The 19,142-nt window shown below is 49.7% G+C and overlaps 1 protein-coding gene across 1 annotated transcript in view; it reads right to left on the bottom strand.

The window, feature by feature from the left end:
• Positions 1 to 19,142, bottom strand: part of RHBDL3 (rhomboid like 3) — a 44,377-nt gene that overhangs the window by 3,954 nt on the left and 21,281 nt on the right. Inside the window, exons 5-8 of the mRNA XM_087826040.1 lie at positions 17,417 to 17,565; positions 14,294 to 14,406; positions 9,022 to 9,122; positions 1,293 to 1,353 (exon numbers count right to left, since the gene is read on the bottom strand). Coding sequence (XP_087682166.1) covers positions 1,293 to 1,353; positions 9,022 to 9,122; positions 14,294 to 14,406; positions 17,417 to 17,565 — 424 coding nt within the window. The remainder of the gene's footprint in view (positions 1 to 1,292; positions 1,354 to 9,021; positions 9,123 to 14,293; positions 14,407 to 17,416; positions 17,566 to 19,142) is intronic.

Genomic DNA, 19,142 nt, shown 5'->3' with positions numbered 1-19,142 from the left:
GCAGGCTCAGTCTCCCCACCCGTATAAAGTCTCAGCCTCCGTGTGCCAGGCTGCATTGCGGGAACATTAATAACAAGCAGTATGTCCTAGCACTTTACAGTTTACGAAGTGTTTGCATGTATTATCTCAAACCCCTCAGGAAACCCTCAGAACCAGTGGTTGGAAGGAAGGGATGGAGTGGGGAAAGGGCGAAGGGGGAATGGAAATAAACAGTCCCAACACCAAGTGCTGGAATTTCTCTCTTAGCAGCATCTAAAACGCCCCCACCCACTCTCCAACCCATCCTTCTTGCATGAACTTGGATTGGCCAATCCAATGGGGATGTACTCTCTTAAAAGGCAGGTGCCGTGAAACTGCCATTCTGTTACCCACCACCCAAGGACACAGGAGGGCAGGTACTCTTACCCCCATTTTACAGATGAGAAAACCAAGGCAAACTTGACAGATTGAAAGAAAGCCCTGTGAAGGGAATGTTGTCCTTGTGCAGTTACCATTTAATGCACCAGTGTGCCTCTCTTCACCCTAAACACTCGGGGGGGGGGGGGGGGGGGGGGACCAGCACCTCCAGGGGATTGCCATGCCTTCCGGCATGAGCCCTGCAACTCCAGGAATGGCCGATAGATGGCGGAAAAGGAGCAGCTAGGGAGGGACACTGTGGTCCATCACCCCCCTCCCAGGTCCTTGGGCATCTTCCTGCCTTTGCTTAGCAGGCCCTGGGTTCCACAGGGGAGGCTTGAAAGACATGGCACCCCTCTCCAAAACAGCACTTTAATTTTTATGATGCTCAGAGTTGTTTTTTTTAAACAGCAGGTCCGGTCTGACCCCATGGGTTTAATACCTGGTGCTGTTCTCCTGCAGCCTGCAACAGTCACAGTGTGTAAACCTGCTAAAACTATAGTTTCAGCGCACATGCATTAAACATATGTGCGTTTCTCCAGGGCCGGGGTCTCTAGATTCCAATAAAAGATCTCAAACGATCAACTCCATGACCCAAAAGGTTATTAAGAGTTTTTTTTTTACCTGGGTGCTGGTCACTGAGCTGGACACTTATCCTGTGTGCACTTTTCTGTTTGCATATTACATGACAATATAAAAAGTTTAAGAAAGTTTAAGAAGTAGCAGAGTGGGCCAGACTTTTCTCTTGACATCCCACTTTGTTGCACATGATTGACATGCCCCCCCCCTTTTTTTCTTGACCACAAGCCCCTAAAGGGCAGGGACTGTGCCGTCTTTACGCCCCCCAGGCCCAGTGCAGGGCTCCCTTCCCCGCAGCCTGCGGGGTCAGTACTTACTACAGATCAAGGCCACAGCCATCCGCAGCAGCTTGAATTGGCACTTCATGCCTGACCAGTTCTAGGGAAAAGGGAGAGAGTTCCATTAGTTCCACTCCTCTGCAGAAGTCTCTCGCTTAAGAAAACCTGACATTTAAAAAAGTAATCTCCATTATGTGCTGGGTGAGGGGGTTGTGGCTTAGTAGCAGATCACACTAGCACGGCTTTGAGATTTTAGGCAATGGTAAGTTTATTACTGTCAAAAGGCTTTTTTTTTTTTTTTTGGACAGATTTATTATTTTTATTTATTTTAAATATTTATTGATTTTAATTTTTTTAATCCTCTCCTGAGGATATCTATTTTTTCCCATTGCTTTTCAGAGAGAGTGGGAGGGACAGAGAGAGAGATAAAAGAAGCGTCCATGTGAGAGAGACACACTGATTGGTTGCCTCCTGTACGTGCCCTGACCACAGCCTGGGATCGAGCCCGCAACCGAGGTACGTGCCCTTGACTGGAATAGAACCTGAAACCCTTCAGTCAGTGGGCCGATGCTCTCACCACTGAGCCAAACCCGCTAGGGCTTTTTAATTGATTTTTAGAGAGAAAGAAAGGGAGAGGGAGAGAGAAGGAAACATCAGTGTGAGAGTGGAACACTGATGGGCTGCCTCTTGCACACCTCACACCAGGAATCGAGCCCACAACCTGGGCATCTGCCCTGACCAGGAATTGAACCGGTGATCTTTCGGTGTACGCGATGACGTCCGACCAACCCAGCCACACCAGCCAGGGCTCAAAAAGTTCTTGAGCTGCACTAGCAGAGAAAGATAATCTAGAACTAGGGAGATCTGAGTCCCTGTCTCCTCTACACGCACAGACCACACCTGAGAGCTTGGTCCAGGGTTGCAAAGGGATGCAGGACAGCAAACCAAGCAAAGGCAAAGCAGAACCATCAGGATGACTGGAGATCTCAACATCCTGCATCTGAGGAACAGATGAAGAGAAGACCTAGGGGTCAAGTCCACTGTTATCAAGTATCAAGTGAGTTAACACAAGGAAAGGGCACATTCAGTGTAACCTGCAAGCAGAAGACTCACTAGATGAAAACTTCAGAGAGATTTTATTTTTTAACAAGAGAAAATAAACCCCCCCTTTTTTTTTCCTCACCCGAGGATCCTTTTTCCACTGCTTTTCAGAGAAAATGGGAGAGAGAGAGAGAAACATCAATGTGAGAAAGACACGTCGACTGGTTGCCCTCCTGCATGTGTCCCGTCCAGGGCTAGGGGTAGAGCCTGCAACCGAGGTACCTGCCCTTGACTGGAATCGAACCCAAGACCCTTTAGTCTGAGGGCCGATGCTCTAAGCACTGAGCAAAACCGGCTAGGGCGAAAGTAACCAAATTTGATACATGTGTCTCAAATACATGAGAGAATCAGAGACCCCACATGCACGAGAGGTTCAGAGATAGAAAGGGAACATGGGTAAAAGACAACCTGAGCTAGGATGAGGTAAGATGCCTTGGGGGCTTCAAAGGATCGTTGCAGGATGGTAAGAGTGGGCTCTTGGTAAATAGGAGTTTGCCCTGCCCTATAGGTAGGTCAAAAGAGGTTATCTCTTTGATAATCTGCTATTTTGGGCAAGGCCCCTAACTCAAGTTCTTCTAGGTAGGTAAGGGAGGCGCAGGAGTTCCTCTTGAGCCTGCCGCTAAATCTGCCTTTAGCTCAAAGTAATCTGCACACCACAGAGGCACATCTTGGGGTGACTCATTCTGAACCTCCACAGTTCCCTCCTCTGAAACTTCTCTGGCAGTTTCACATTCCAGAAGTTGGGTTGGCAGACTGTTCTCTATCTCATTAAACCAGTCTCAGGCTCGAGAAAAGTTCAGTTCAGTTCAACAGTTGTGTCTCATTTCAAGAGGTGCTGATGCAGGTGGATTCCCAAAGGTAGGCCTATGGTGCAAGCAATCAGGTATTTAACAAGAGGCATCTCTATGGAAACAGAAGAAAAACAAAGGTTAGTGATTGGAGCAGACTATGACCTCAGTTTCTGAGTTCAGAAGGCAGACAGTCAAAAAGATTTCTAGATGTCTGTCTCCAATCACCTTCAGTGAAGGCAGGCAGTGACAGTCTGATAGATTCAGAGAAAGATTTTTTTTAGCTCAGGGTAAGTTTCCACCTCTAATAAGCAGAGCTGCCCAAAGATGGAATGACCCATCTTGAGGGATGGTGAGTTTCCCATCACTGAGGGGTTCAAACGGGGCTTCGCATCACTTGGAGGGGATGCTCTAGGATTGGGCATTGGAAGGGGGGGTGGGCCAGATGGCCGTCAAACAAATCCCTCTTTCCCCTGAGAATCTCTGAACACTCTGAACCTCCAGAGCAGACGAATGGAGTACGATTATTCACCTTACAAAAGGATTTTTCATTTTACAAAAGACTTCGCCACAGGGTTCCTTTGAGGGGCACTCCTGCCGTGCATTCAAAGCTCTACTCCATTTACACCGGTGCGTGATGTGAGCACACACAGAATCCAGCCCGGAATCTTCCCGCAACACATCAGACCTAGGGAAGGGGGCACTGGGTGCAGCCAGGGGCTTCTGCTCCCTCCCCACCCACTCCGCCTTTACTGCCTGGCCCAGGCCCAGGCCCAGGCCCAGGCCCAGCTGAAGGGCACGTCTCGCACTCCTTTGACGTTGGGGGACACATGTCAAACTTTACAGAGGCCCTGAACACTGGCACGTACAATAACGTCTATGGAAGCTTCAGTGGAGTAAGCAGGATGCAGGGAAGCTGCCAAAAAGAGGGAGAAATCCTGAGGCACTGGGCTTCCTGCCCATCGCCTCCCTTCCCCCCATTATTCCTCACTGATGGGCAGGCCCTGCCTCACAAAAGGCAAGATGGGCAACACACAGCCCCTCTTTGGACGGGGAAGTCTAATCACTGCGCGCTGACAGGTTCTGTGCGGAGAAGCAGATGGCCAGATAACGTCCCCTCCGGGTGTCTGCGCACAGAGGAGCCTCACCGGGAGACAGGGAACAAAATGAATTTGGGCCTTGGCCAGGGTGGCTCAGTTGGTTGAACGTCGTTCCATGCACCAAAAGGTCACTGGTTCGATTCCCAGTCAGGGCACATGCCTGGGTAGCCAGCTCGGTCCCCAGTAGGGGGAGTAGAGGAGGCAGCCAATGGATGTTTCTGACCAATGTTTCTCACATCAATGTTTCTCTTTCTCAAAAAAAAAAAAATCAATAAAATAAAAACATATTTTTTAAAAAAGCAAAAATGAATTTGGTGCTTTCCACCGATCCGGTAACCCATTCTGAGCTAGCTCAGTCAGCTCATGGTGGGCAATCCCTCGGCTCCTCTCCAGGCGGAAATGTTAGGATGGGTAGGGCCTTGGGTCTCACCTGATGGACCATCTTCTAATGGGGACACATGCTGCCAAGCCACCAACAAAATGGCCCTCCAGTCCCTGCAACAAGGCGCTCAACACCTCCTGGGCAGCTTCGTGAAGGAGCTCTAATCACTGGAAAGTTCTTCCTGCTATTGCCTGGCCAGGCTTTGCCTCTCTGTGACATCCACCCAGGGGTCTTCACTCTCCCTTAAAAGTGACATCCCTGTTCATAGCAGTATTATTCACAACAGTCAAGTGTCCATCAACGGATAAATGGAGAAACAAAATGTGGTATATCCATATAAACGGAATATTATTCAGCCTTAAAAAGGAAGAAAGTTCTGATACGTACTATAAATTTCAATGAACATCGAAGAGATTATGCTAAGTAAAATAAGCCCGTCCCAAAAGGACAAATACTGTATAAGTCTAGTGTTGGCTGATCTCTGTTCGCTGAGGTCCATGCCCTATCTTGCCCTTGTCTGGGATCTTAGAAAGCACTGTCCATATTTTTGGCCTGGGAAGACCATTGGTGGGGTGGCTCAGAACTCATTTTTCTCTAGTGTCCTCATTTTTAAATCTGAGAGAACAACAGTGCCCATCTCACTTCCCTACCTCACTGGGCTGCTGTGCAGGTGAAATGAGTTAACACGTGGAAAGCACAAAGAACACTGCCTGTCACGTGGTAAGCACCATGTGTTTGATACTAGTATCTAGCTGAGGCAAAGATGGTGAGTCCGCCCTGCACAACAGCTTTAAAACTTCTGAACCCCAATGACTCTGGGTGGAGCCAGGAGCTCCAGCTCGCCACAGCGCGCCCCAGGCCAGCTTCATTTACAATACCTGCCTGGCCCCCGAAGGCACTGGCGTCTGCCAAGCCGATCCAGCAACACCCTCTGTCCCGCACCTTAGAGAAGAAGAAACGGAGGCTCCAGGAGGCCTAGTTCAAGGTCATACACAGTGAATTAATGGCGAGATTGAAAGGACTCCCAGTCCACCCTTCTGGGACAGGGTCATGTTGTCTGTCTGCTGTTTGTCCCTGCTGGCTGCCCCGGCTGCCCCCAAAGCTGAGCAAATGTCAATAAACGACCAGACTCCCAGCAGCGGAGGAATTAAACTAAAAAGTCACCCCTTCCCACCAGCTGCCTCTTTTTCCGGACCCATAATTCCCTCTAATAAAATGAGTAAAGTTAAACAACAGGAGAGAAGAAAAAACATCTCACACACGGCCGGCACTGCTGCTGCTATAAACGCTGAAAAGCCTGCAGGCCCCTGGGGAACACAAATCTTTGGCAGGCCCTATAATTTCATTCTCTCCAAGAGCCCTGTAGGGTGAGATGGTAACTCACCTCGGGCAAACAAGGCAGGGGCCAGTCCCCTAGGCGTCGTGCTCACCCAACCAGTTAAGGGCTCAGAGGCTGACACCCGGGCAGTGAGCTTCCCTTCCATATCCCGGGTAGAAACAGTTTCTCATTCAATGACTTCAACAGGAAATGGGAAAGCATGACACATAAATTAGGGGGTGATTATTTGTTCTACAAAAAGATTTCTACATAATAAAGTGAGCCTTTGAGAAATTTTTTGGTGTCATTCAGACAACAATGTTGTCTTGTGCTTTGACAATATGGTTCAATTTGCGAAAATTCAGATCTTCATCATTTAAGGAAAACACCTATCATATGGAACAGAGCGTGAGTAAATACCTGGCTTATTTAAAAATGGAACTCTGGCCTAGGGGCCCCAGCAAAAGGCAATTAATAAATTATTCAATTATGTGTATCTTTATGCTTCCTGTGTTTAAAATAAGAAGCCTTGATTGTGGGTCTTTTATGCCATCCAGATCTTTTGTTGAAATGGTTCCTGAGCTTTGATCCCTGGGTGTAAACTGCAAGCTTTCTAAAACTCAGTGTTTTTATGGAAAATATGACATACTTTGATTTAAGGTGGAATCTCTCATTTAAACAGGCAGTCCTGAGAACACAAAGGTCAAACACTTTTCCCTTATGTATCTAAAGCAAAAAGGGCACATTTTCTAATTTTCCTCTGTACAGATACAGGCAGAACTTATAAAAAAAATGATATGTATACAAAAATATATAAACACACACAAGCGCACACACAGGATCTCCCAGTTATACGGTGACTTGCCATATGGGAAGCATTTTCTTATCTATGTTTTCATGTCTTTCTCACAACTATCTTGTGAAGGAGGGATTACAGGTGAGAGAGCTGAGGCCTTGAAAAGTTAAGGAACTCACCGCTATTACACGGTGACGCTCATACTCAAATCCACATTTTCTGTCGTTCAAGTCCATGCTTTTTCCCCTTTCTGTTCTGACAAGGTGTTTGACTGTGTACACATACACAGGCCAATCTTCATTTCGGAATTAAAATCAATGGTATATTATTTGGCTGAACCACATGAAACTGCCAATGTTTAAGTGCTTTTGACCCACAGAAACGCCAATTTCATTTAGTTGGACCCAACGCGTCTCTGAATTGCAGGTCCCTGAGCTCATTCCGGTAAAGGTGGCCTCTTGACGAAAGGAAATCAACCTCTTTAAATGAGAAAATGAGATCTTTTCACTGTCAAATAAGCCCCTCACACCATTCTAGGGAAAGGCTTCTGCATGTCACGCTCTGGGGACTGCAAAGCTCCCCGCTGGCCGGGGAGAGCCGAGCCGAACCATGTCCTTCTGGAAAGGCGACGGGCCCTGGGACAGGGCTGCTCATCTCCACCGCCACAGGCATGGGCTACTTGCCAGAAGGAAGCGTGAGCTGGAACAAAACCGCTTTCACACCTCCCCGCTCAACCCCCTGCCCTACCCCTGGGTCCTCGGCTCTCAGCTCTCGGGTGGTCTGCCCTCGCCATGGGGCCTCGGGGCCTCAGGGCTGTTTCCCAGGCAGGGGGAAGGGCTGGAGACGGGCATCTTCATGAACTCCTGTTTGTTTCTCCTTCCCCTGTTCTCTGAGTGGTGCCTGCTCACCCCCTTCCGCACGCACGCATCTTGGAGGGGGAAGGAGGGGGGTGGTTAGCATTTCCTTCCCCTACAGGAGGAATTGGGGCAGGGGGAGGGGGGAGTGGAGGAGGCAGAATTCAGAGGAAAAGCTGTGTCTGGGGAAAGCGGTGGCACTGATACAGAGTGACCCATTTAAGAGGGCCATGTGAGGTGGCACCGCGCTCCAGGTTCTCAGCAGACCAAGCTGTGTGTGTGCGTGCGCACGTGTGTAACATACGTGGGCGAGAGTGGCAATAACCAAGATGAAACGGGAGGATTTGGGAACTCCCAAAACTGTTGTAAGTGAGTACTCACACCTACCACGTGGTGGAGATAGGGATGGAGGGGGGAGGCAAGGGCAGGAGGACCCCGAAGAGAAGCTATGCCCTTTCTGGACATTGTTCATTCATTCATTCCTCATTCACCAAAATTAGTGGCATTATCTACCAGGGACTCCTCCTTAGGCCTCCAACTTCAGACTGCGTCCAAAACAAGGAAGCAGTCTCCCTTGGCCTCCTCTGAAACTGTCAGATGATTCTACTTTCTACCCTGGTCTCTTCTGCGAGGGTCAGGGAATTAATGCTTATACCAACTGGTTATTTTCACTTCGGGACGATTAATCTCACATATCATCCCATTTCACAGATGTAGAAACTGAGGCACAAAGCAGTTAAGTCATTTTCCCAAGGTCACCCTTTGGGAAGTGAGTGGCTGGGATTCAGATCTAGGCTTTCTGGCTCCATAGTTCACACTCCTAACCATTAAACTATATGGCCTTTCAGGAAGAGGCAAAGCAGAGCGTGAGAACTGGGATGGCGGTGCTCCGCCACCGGGCCAGGCTGACGTGGAACGACACTAGCATGGTTTTCAGGAGATGTGGTTTCAAGTCCTGATTTTGCCACAAAGCTGACTGTGGCTTTAGACAAATCACTTAACGTCTCAGAACCTTCTTCTTAACTTGAGAATTTTGGTGCTATGACCTCTAAGGGCCCTGTATTGTTAACAGTCTATGACAAATAATGAATTACAATTAGGATGTGTGCTAGTGGTCAAGAATTTTAACACTTTCTAAAGTGGGAAAGAGGTGAGACAGGGAGACGGGCCAGTTCTCGGCAAAGCCATGGACGGAGAAAATATGAATCGTATACGGGGGGGGGGGGGGGGGGGGCCTCATTTGCAATGGGCCTGCAGAGGGTGAGGAGCGTCTGTGAACTGTGCTACCAGCTCGGTCTGCCCGGCGCTTGCTGGGCCTGGGCTGGAGCATGGGTGGGGATCCCAAACCCTGCTCCAACCAGTTAACACCTGGGCCTAGGGACAGGTGGGGGGAGGCCCCGGAAGGCATGCTGGGGCCTGGGGTGCTCACCATCACGATGTTGGCCAGGTGGGCAGAGACGAGTGCATACACCCCTCCAGAGGAGCCCACGACCGGCGCAGTCATGTCAGCCACAGACACCGCCAAGGATCCTGGGGCAGAGAGAGAGCGAGAATTCAAGAATGCGGGAGGCGGCTCCCCAGTCCCGCCTCAGACCTTCAGATGCTGCAGCCTTTCGGGGAAGACCCCAGAGCGAAGGGCTCCTTCTCTTCCCTCCTTGATCCCATGTCGCCTTGGAGCTCCCTAAGGATTACTGTATGGCTGAAAGAACCATTTGATTCCAACTTCTCCTTTTACCGTTGAGAAACAAAGACTCAATAAGAGACAGAAAGTGAACATCTGTCTCTCAATCCAAACTCTGCCTTCCAGTGTGCCACCTCAGGGTTCTGGAGCAATAACAAAAATTACAGGAGTAGTTACTGCAGAATCAGGTCCCACTTACGGGGCACCGTGTGTCAGACACTGGCCAAGCATTTTACATCTTTCTGCCCTTGAACTCTTAGACAGCCCTTTGAGGATGGTGCTAATAGCCTCGTGGCAGAGGCGAAGAGACTGAGCCCAGAGTCACCTGGTGGGGAGAACCAGAACCTGCACTGGAGTCCAGGTCTGCTTGTCGCAAAGCCTGTGCTCTTAGCCTTGATAGCAGCCAGTCCTCCACCTGGGACCGAAGTCAACCTCCACCCTTTACCTCACTCTCTCTGCTCAACAGCATCTAGAAACCCGCTTAGATCACCTCCAACCTTCCTCCAGCCATGAGATCACAAAAGGAAACAGGGTTTCCAGAGCAGATGGGGTTTCTCTGGAGGAAAAAAAAAAATGCCCTTGAAAAGTCCCCAGGAAGCGAGAAAAGAGATGGTGTCATACCCTCTGGGGAAAAGAAGGGTATAGACTCTTGGTCCCCGGGATGACAAACTTTTGTCCTAGGAGGAAAGCCGGGCAGAGAAGAGATGGGAAATGTATTGTTCTGGTCTCATTTGAGTGTGATCAATGCTTTGGCTTCCAGGGAAGGACATGGGAGACTAAAAATAACTGGGAGGTAGAGCCCAGGGCTGGGAGGATGAGAGGTAGCTGGCCTGGGTAAATGTGCAGAAATCACCCCTGGAAAATGCCCGCAGGCCCATGAGCCAATTAGCTGCTGCCAGGGTGGAGAGAGGGGGGACAGGCAGAAGGCCAAATTCTGCAGGTTCCGTAGGGGTGGAGGGTCCACTACGTAGGAGGTGGCTGAGCCAAGCCCAGGAACCAGAGCATCTGACACCCTGGGCACGGAGAGCCCCTGTAACATCATCTGCCTTCTCCCCACATACCCGCCACCCACCCCACCTCCCGCAAGGTTCCTCGGTTCACTGAGGTCCTTCAAAGAAGAGATCCCCACAACAGATTCTGCGTCTCAAGGGGGATGCAATTTCCCAGGAAAAAACAAACTATCAACTGAGAACTCCCATGTCCTTCTGCCCTCCCAGGGCAACTATAAATCTTTCCTCTCCCTTTCATGCCTTCCCTCAGGCTTTAATTAGGTATTGATCTATTGTCAGATAACTTTTTTTTTTTTACTGCCTAGCCACGGGGTCAACCTTATAGAAGTGGGGGGGGGGGGAATCCCAATGTGGCAAACAGACAGGCAGTGGGATCTACATGACAAAGAATTCCCACGCTCTCCTGGGGTGCAGGCTGAGAAGGCTGCATTGCAGGGCGCAGAGGGCTGGCTGTCCAAGCAGCCTGCGCCTCATTAATTACAGTTGGGACAGAGAAAGCCTCCCTGGGCTGGCCACTTTGCTCAGCACAAGTCCCTACAAACAGGCCCGGATTCTGTTCCCTGGGCCTCCCCAGTGTGGTCCACCAGGAGCACAGGCAACCGTGGAGCCCCCAGGGTCCAGCCTCCACACACTGACCTTTCCCTCACCCTGCCCATGGATCGGAATCCTGGCCCCAGGGCCAGAGGTCAGCCTGGGATTGTGGAAGAAGCATGGAGTGGGGGCGTGGCTGGCTAGTTGTGGGACCGTGGGCACAGCCCCTGAATTCTTTGGGCTTCAGTTTTCACATCTGTGAAATGAGAAGCTCTAAGGCTTTCCAACTTTTGAGCAGTGAAACCCTTTTTTCAAAGGAAACCTTACCCACATCCTACCCCATGGAGAGCAGCTCTGGCTGAATGGGGGTGGGGCCTGGGGAGCAAAGTTTGCCACCCACTGGAGGGGACATCAAAGGTCCCTTTCAGATGAGAAATTCAATAATTCGAGTTTTGGCCTCAGATCTTGGTGTGAGGCTCAGATCCTGGTTCTAGCATGTTGAAGGTAACAATCTGGACCCACCTACCCTCCCTTTGTGGTACAGACTTCCCCCAAGTGACTGCAGATTAGCCCTGGACCAGAGGAACTGGGAGAGATCAATTTCAAATGTGGGCATGTATGCATATCAATATAGTAACAAAGCCATCCCAGGGCAGGAAGCCTCAGCAGGCAGGATTCCACCTCACGGATAAACAGTTCAATAAGGCCAGTATTAATTCCACAGAGGTCATTAATGCCACGGGAGCACAGGACTGGGAGAGAGCGGCAAGCTGGAGAGACACACCACACCTCTGCACAGCATCAGACCAAAGTCTAGTCAGGGCTATGAATTCCACCCCCAAATCCTGGGTGCACGCCAGAACACAGATAAATTGGTGACTTTGCCATAATGCACAGCTGGGATAATTTTAGCCTGGAAAATGTAAAGCAGGTGCTCTCCCATATCTCCCTTGGCCATTAAAAAAAAAATCCAAATAAAAATTGGCAGAACATCTCCCTTTAAGCAATGTGACTTTATTTGTTTATATACTCTTTTATTTATTCCACAAATATTTGTTGCTTAACATGGGCCAAACCCTGCATTAGGCGCTGGGGTTGCACACGTGACTTATAATCTATATAATCTATAATAAAAGCTTGGCAGAGCATTTGAGATACTGGTTTTTAAAATATTTAAATGGTTAGCCATTTAATTGTTAACCAGAAGTGAAACACACATGGACCTCCAACACTGGTCAGAAGCACAGGGCAGAGGAAGAGTTTCCACCCTGGGTCTGGAAACTGAACGAGTCATTTCACGGTTCTGAAGTGCCAGTAACATGGGGGTGACAGTGCCCGCCTCTCTGGAAGGTTGTGATGGATAGAGCAGAGAGCCCCTTTATCGCATGCCTGGGGTCCTGGCTGTGCTCGGCAGAAGCTAGCTCTCACTGTCACAAAACGTGACGGCCTTGGATTTGGAATATTTTCATTGGGCAGGAGTTAAAGAGCAGGGCCCGATGTCTATTAAGACCTCCCTTGGTTTCTGACAATTAAATTATCTGCACAATGGAGAAACCTGCCTTTTGGTTCTCGTGACATGGTAGTGGTTTCGAGCACAGCATGTGGGGTTAGACAACCTGGATTTGAGCTCAGCTCTTGCCTTCCGACCATGTCTTCTTGGGCAAGTCACTTAGGCTCTCTGAGCCTCGGTTTCTGTATCTGTAACAGGTGAAGGGTAACAGTACCTGCCTCGTGGAGTTTTTGTGAGCATTACATAAAATATGGCCTGCACAGGGCAGGCACTTGATTACTGGCTGTCCAGTCATCTAGTGAAAGGGTCCCTTTTTGAGCAGAGAGGGAGGGAGGGGTGCAGGCAGATCAGTCACTTCAATCTTGGAGATGAGTAGCATGACATGTGATGAGAGTTCCCTTGAGTCGGAGCCATGACATACAGATAGCACACATCGTTGCTTTGTGACAGCCCACACCCTTGTATTCAGTCTGTGTGTGCACCGTCCCGCTCTGCACTGGCGTCGCTGGGAAGATACCTGCACTGTCTCCCTGCTGTGTGTTGTCTGGTGTTGGTGGGGCCTGAGTCATTCGGAATCTTATTTCTGTCTTCTGGGTTATTGGCACTCCCATCTAATTGACTACTAACTGCAAATGTTTTGAGTGTCTTTCCTGTTCCTCCCCATTAACCATCTGGGGCTCTGAGTACTAGGTATGGGAAATGTGGCTATAAATCCCCAGATGTCAAGACTCAGGGCTGTGTGGGTGGCTGAGTAAGTCTAGCACACAGAGATGCTCGTTAGACTTTTGTTCAAGATGTGGAAGGTGCTGGATTCTGGGACAAGCTGGTGTGGGTGCTGTCCAAGGTGGCCACATTTTAAACCTCAACACACAGAGGAACGAAGGAGCCGCACAGGACCAATATCCAGGCTGAGGGTTCACAAACTAGCAGACCAGCCCTGCCCCGTGGGGGTGAGACCCTTCCCTTTTCCATTCCTGAGGCCACTTCAGTTATTCCCAGGGTCCCTGCCTGCCTGTTGTTTACAAGGCTGATGGGGCCCCACTCTCCTGATGACAAGTTTAATGCTGCTCAGAAAGGATTAAGATCTTACTTAAACATACACACAAAGCTCCCTTGGGCACAGCTGTCAAGGTGAAGAGCTGAGGCGGCAAACCTTGTTATAAAAAATCCAGCAATAAAGTTGGAAACATCATGAGAGAGATTTCTCTGTTCAGAAGCCTGGCTGGTGCAGACTTTCCCTACACAAATCTGCTCTGCTCTCCCCAGCTCACCCCAGCCCGCCTCACCTCTCACTGGGGAGGGGGCAGTCTGGCTGCCCCTGTGCTTAAGGCCACGATCACCTGCCACGTGAGCTGAGTCAGGGGGGCCCCAGAGTCCCCCAGCTGGCATGAATGTTTGCTACCTTTTAAGCCAGATTCTCTCCCATCAGCAGTGAAGTCAATCAAGGGGCCAGTGGCCAGCTGGGCAGAGGCAAAGTCTCCCTTTGGGTACCGGTACTGGCCTGGCCAGGGAGGTACCTGGATTCACCCAAACCTTGAATGTCCTCACAGGGATCTCACTGTGCCCCAGCACAGTTTATGTAACACTGTTACTCCATTTGTCACCTCACTCCACCATCCTAACGCCCTGCAGGCAGATCTTATTAGTTCCCTCTTAACGCTTAACGGGGCCAAGAGGGGTTACGGAATCTCCTCAAGCTCACACAGCTACGACATGGTGGTACAAAAACTGAAAGTCTGGTCAGTCTGCCTGTTCAAAATCCTGCGCTCTACTCTCCTTTGCCATCACATGCCTCCCTCTCTGGGTGGCAGTCCCCTTTCTAGCCTCCCCAGGGAGGTGGGGAGATTTGCCTGGAGCTTTGGTGATGAGGGTCCTGGGTCCCCTGAAATCGTGGGCTTGCCTGACCTCATGGGAATTCCCAGCTGCCCGGGGGAGGTTTCTCCTAATGACATAGGGCCCATCTGCCTACCTGCCACAACACCGGCCACGTAGACAAGCCCAATGCGGGTTGCTCCATGCACCATCTCCAAGGGCACCCCCACCAGGAGCTGCAGCACCACGTTGAGTCCCAGGTGTTCTATCCTGTACAGAGAGACCACACTCCATTCATTCATCTACTCATCCATTCATTTATTCAACTAACACTATGCCAAGATGCTGGGGATCCAGCAGTGAACGAGACCCTATACCTGCCTTTGAGGAGCTCATGGTCTGGGATGGGGGGTGGGCAGGAACTACAAAGGAGACAGATCATCTTGGAAAGAGCGTTCCTTCCATACCATTCCCACCATCTGAGACAAGAACACGTGCAGGGCCTGGGCGGTAACTGGCAGTGTCTGCACTTGCCGCAGTGAAAGATGCTACCTGTGGTCAGATCCAGCGACTCCACTGGCTGACACATGAAAAGCCAAGGCTCAGAGAGGGCCACTGACTAGCTCAGAGTCACACAGCTGGTTAGTGGCCAGGCTAGTAGCACAGCCCAGGTCTCTGATGCACAGGCCCTGCTCCATTCACCAGGTCACAAGGGCATGCTGACTTGCTACTGTATCTGTAAGAACTACTGATATTTAAAGAAAGATGTTTCCAAAACAAGTGCAAACATTAAAGATAACTCTTAGAGCTTAATCATTCAGTTATCACTTAAAATCTCACAGGGGAGGGTTCTCCTTCCTTGTATGGAAGGGACCCTTTCTACCTGAAACTCTGAGGGTCGGGTTCCTTGCCCTGAGAATGCCTTCCTTTTTATGCTATCATGTGACCAAATCTTATTGCTAAATGGTGTCTAGCTGAGTACATATGTTACTAGAAAATATGGTAACATTACTATTATTACACTGATGTGTGCTTTCAAACTTACAAAGCTCTTTAATATCCATTATCTCATATAAACCGAGCCTTCAGCAGCTGGATGGCTCTCTGGGGATGCTCAAGTTATAGGGCAACAGAGCATGTAACAAGAGGTCTGGATGTGGCCTGGTCTGCTGCATGCAGGGCACGTGGGCACCCGCTGACCCAGGAGGGCGGCTGGGAGGTAGCGCATGTCTCAGGTCGGGCCCTGTCCCGAATTCCCACCATGCCTGGAATCTTCTAGCTTCCCAGCCCCCTACTGTGCCAGCCAAAGGATTCTACATTAGAAATGTCAGAAAAAATTATTGAAAAGGAGCTGGGGGTAGTGTCAGACTCATAGACAGAGAGACCTCGGAGGTTTTCTGGCCCTGTCTCCTTGGTTTACAGCCTAGAACTTGAGACCAAGAGAGGCCAGGTGAGAGGGACCTAGAGCTCCTGCTTCCCAATCCAACTTCTTTCTTCTCTACCACAGTGACTTCTGAATTCACCGGCCCAGAGCGTGTCCCTGAGTAATAGGTCACTCTGCTGGGCTTTCCCTAGATGCTGGCCAGCTGTCCCTATCTCCTGGTTACTGCAGCACCAGTCAAGAGCCCCTCCCTCCAAGTCAGAGGCTGGGAGAATCCTCCCAGGGCTCTCTGGCAGGCACAGCTTCAGCAGAGAGAATGGCCAGAGAAAGGCCTGAGACCCCCCCCCCCCCCCCGCCCATGGCCTCAGCTGAGAGCATCTGTACTCTGGCCACTCTGGCCTTTCAGCTCTCAAAGGCAGTGAATGGACTTGGAGGCCTTGGAGACACTGTCCATTCTCCTTCCTTGCCCCAAGGGATCGGGGAAGGCCAAAGGGCAGTCCTGCAAATAAGGCAGGCAGACCCAACTCATGTGCAGCCACAGGCTTGGGCAGCCTGGCCAGGGAAGTCCCCGGTTCCTGTTGTCTCTAGATCTTGACTCGGGAGAAGACTGACACGTGACATGCCTCCCTCACTCTGCTCCTTAACCCTGGGAGATCAAAGCCTGGGACACAGCAGGCAAGGCAAACAGCCTGTGCCAATAGTTCCCTCTGGCTCAGGGTGGAGGCATCACTGGCAACCATCAGAATGCCTCCTCACCCCAACTCCTCCCCAGCAGCTGCAGCCCATTAGGAGTTGTCCTTTGTGCTGCTTTAGAGGCTCAGCAGGAAGAGAGGCTCACAGTGGGGCTCCCTCTCGGCCACTGTAGGTCTTTCTCCTGAGGAACGAGAATGATGGAGTCTCGGGGGCCAGAGAGATACTCTTCCCATTTCCAACCCCAGGGACAGGCACTCCCTAGAGCTTCCCTAGGCTAACAGTGAGCTCCTTCGCCTCTCTCCCTGGAAAGGCTGTAAAAGACAGCATAGAGGTCTGGTGTCCAGGGACACTGCTTTTCCAACTCAGCACTTCTACTATATAAAAATGGTCTCCAGCCAAGAGAGTGCTCCTCAAGGGACTGGACCTGGGTAGTCGGTCACCTGCCTTATCACGGGGTAAGAGGGACCAGTGAGAACTGACTGCACTCCAGCCCTAACAAGGCCACAGGGCTCTGTAAACAGAACCGTAAGTATTGCCAAAATTCCTCAAGAAGACTTTCACCACGTATGGAGAACACTTTGGGAGGAAGGCAGTTTCAATAAATCTGTGCTGCATTTCACTGATGGGGGCACTCACACACGTACAGCTTATGGACAATGACACTTGGTAGCTGATCACATTTCCCTTTATGCTTTGGCCACTAGGAAGCTCAGGTGGTAACCCACCTCTAGCAAGTGCATAGACTCACATGCTATGGAGGTTTGTGCTGATTTCACTGTGGGGTCTGAGCATTTTCCTCCATTTTCCCTTTCCCATACACTCTCAATAACTCATGTATTTTGGTATTAGATGAGTTTCAAGAAGCCACCTCCAATCCTGTGTCCCGAGAGATAAACTAAAAAATATATTTCCGCCTGGCCGGTGTGGCTCAGTGGTTGAGCATCGACCTAGGATCCAGGAGATCACAGTTCGATTCCTGGTCAGGGCACATGCCTGGGTTTCGGGCTCGATCCCCAGTTGGGGCGTGCAGGAGGCAGCCGGTTAATGACTCTCTCGTTATTGATGTTTCTATCTCTCTCTCCCTTTCCCTTCCCTCTGAAATGAATAAAAATATTTTTAAAAATATATCTACTTCCATCCAGGCTATGAGGGCCAGTTATTTCTCCATAGGGACTCCTGATAGAGCGCAAGGCGGCGGGTACTCACCCCGCATGCATGAAGATGTACGTCAAGTAGCGCCAAGCCTGCGCTCGCAGCTGGGGGTGGTAAACCAGGGAGTTCTGCAGGTACCGAGGATGCGTCACCTGCAGCACAAACTGATCCAGTGACACTCCATTGTAGAGGAAAAAGGCAACCTGGACAAAAGCACAGGATGGAGAGGGCCTGTTACTAAGTGCAAAGCTGCCTGGGAACCCCTCTGGCACTAACATCCGGAACCCTTACTGGAAGTTGTCATCTTTCCTTCTCAGAGAATGAGGGACACCCCACCCCTACGGCCGGCACTCAGCCGAGCCTTCAACCAGCTCTTACACCACTTCTGTTGGATTATTTTGTGTTAGATGTTCACGACATGGTCACATGATCTCTGCCCACGCTTACTTGGTGCTAAGCAGGAAGGGTTTGGAGGATTGTAAACTTTAATTCCAATAACAATTCACATACCCATTTGGGGGATAAGGCAATTCTACATAAGTCGACTTTTAAAAAATTATGGTAAAATACATACACTATGCGATTTACCATCTAAGTCAGTTTTAAGCATGCAGCTCAGTGGGCATGAAATACATTTAAATTGTTAGGCAACCATCACCACCACCCACCCACAGAAGTTGGTTTTCATCTTGCAAAATTGAAACTAGTAACCCATTAAATGTCAGCTTCCCATTCTCTTTCCCCCAGTCTCTGGCAACCACCATCCCACTTTCTGTCTCTGAATTTGGCTACTCTAGGTACCTCGATTGGCTTATATAACTTAGCATAATGTCACCAAGGTTCAGCCCTGTGGTCGATTAGGCCAAATTGACCTTCCTTTTCTAAGGATGAGTGACATTCCATTGTATCTATAAACCACATTCTGCTTCTCTCTCACCTGCTGATGAACACCTGGGTTGCTTCCACATTTTAACGCCTGTGAATAGTGCGTTACAAACATGGGTGTACAAGTATCTCCCTGAGTCCCTGCTTTCAATGATTTTGGGTGTATACACAGAAGTGAAATTGCTGGGCCATGTGGCAATCCGATGTGTGATTTTCTGAGAAACCACCGTACTATTTCCCATAGCGGCTGCACCATTTTATACTCCAACAGTGAGTGCACAGGGTCCCAATTTTTCTGCATCCTTACCAGCACCCCACGAAAGTAAACTTTGCAAATGACTGAAACATACTTATTTAAGCCCTAAAAAAGTCCTTTTTTTCTGGAACTCTTTCTAAAATGTGTCATTCATGTCCCTGTGTTCCTCATCAGGGTATGTGTACAATCTTTTAAGGATGTGCCCTGGCCAGGAATCGAACCAGCAACCTTTGGTGTACCAGCCGACGCCCAACTGAGCCACACCAGCCCAGGCTCAGGTATGCTTCTAAATTTTGTTTTGTTCTTTCCCAGATGCCAGGTTGTCAGCAGGTTGCTGACCAGGTATTCCAACCAGTAGTGGGTCCCTTCTATTTTCTCTCTGTTGTGGAATCAGAAAACCTGGTTTCTAGAACTGTATGTAAAACAAAAACCTTGGGCTTTTGTACAGGGACTTTGAAACAGTTATTTCAACATTTTCTTCTAGATTGGTAGTTTGAGTTACAAATTTGGAACCAATCTAGACACAAAATCTGACTTCTCTGGATAACTTCGAATACATTAATTGAATGTTTTTGTTCCCGGTTTCCCTATCTGGAAATAGGGATGTGAATGCCTACACAACCAGGGTGGTCAAGAGGC

Source organism: Miniopterus natalensis, chromosome 17 (assembly GCF_054644295.1).
Source record: "Miniopterus natalensis isolate mMinNat1 chromosome 17, mMinNat1.hap1, whole genome shotgun sequence".
NCBI lineage: Eukaryota > Metazoa > Chordata > Mammalia > Chiroptera > Miniopteridae > Miniopterus > Miniopterus natalensis.
This window is presented reverse-complemented; position numbering and strand designations above follow the sequence as displayed.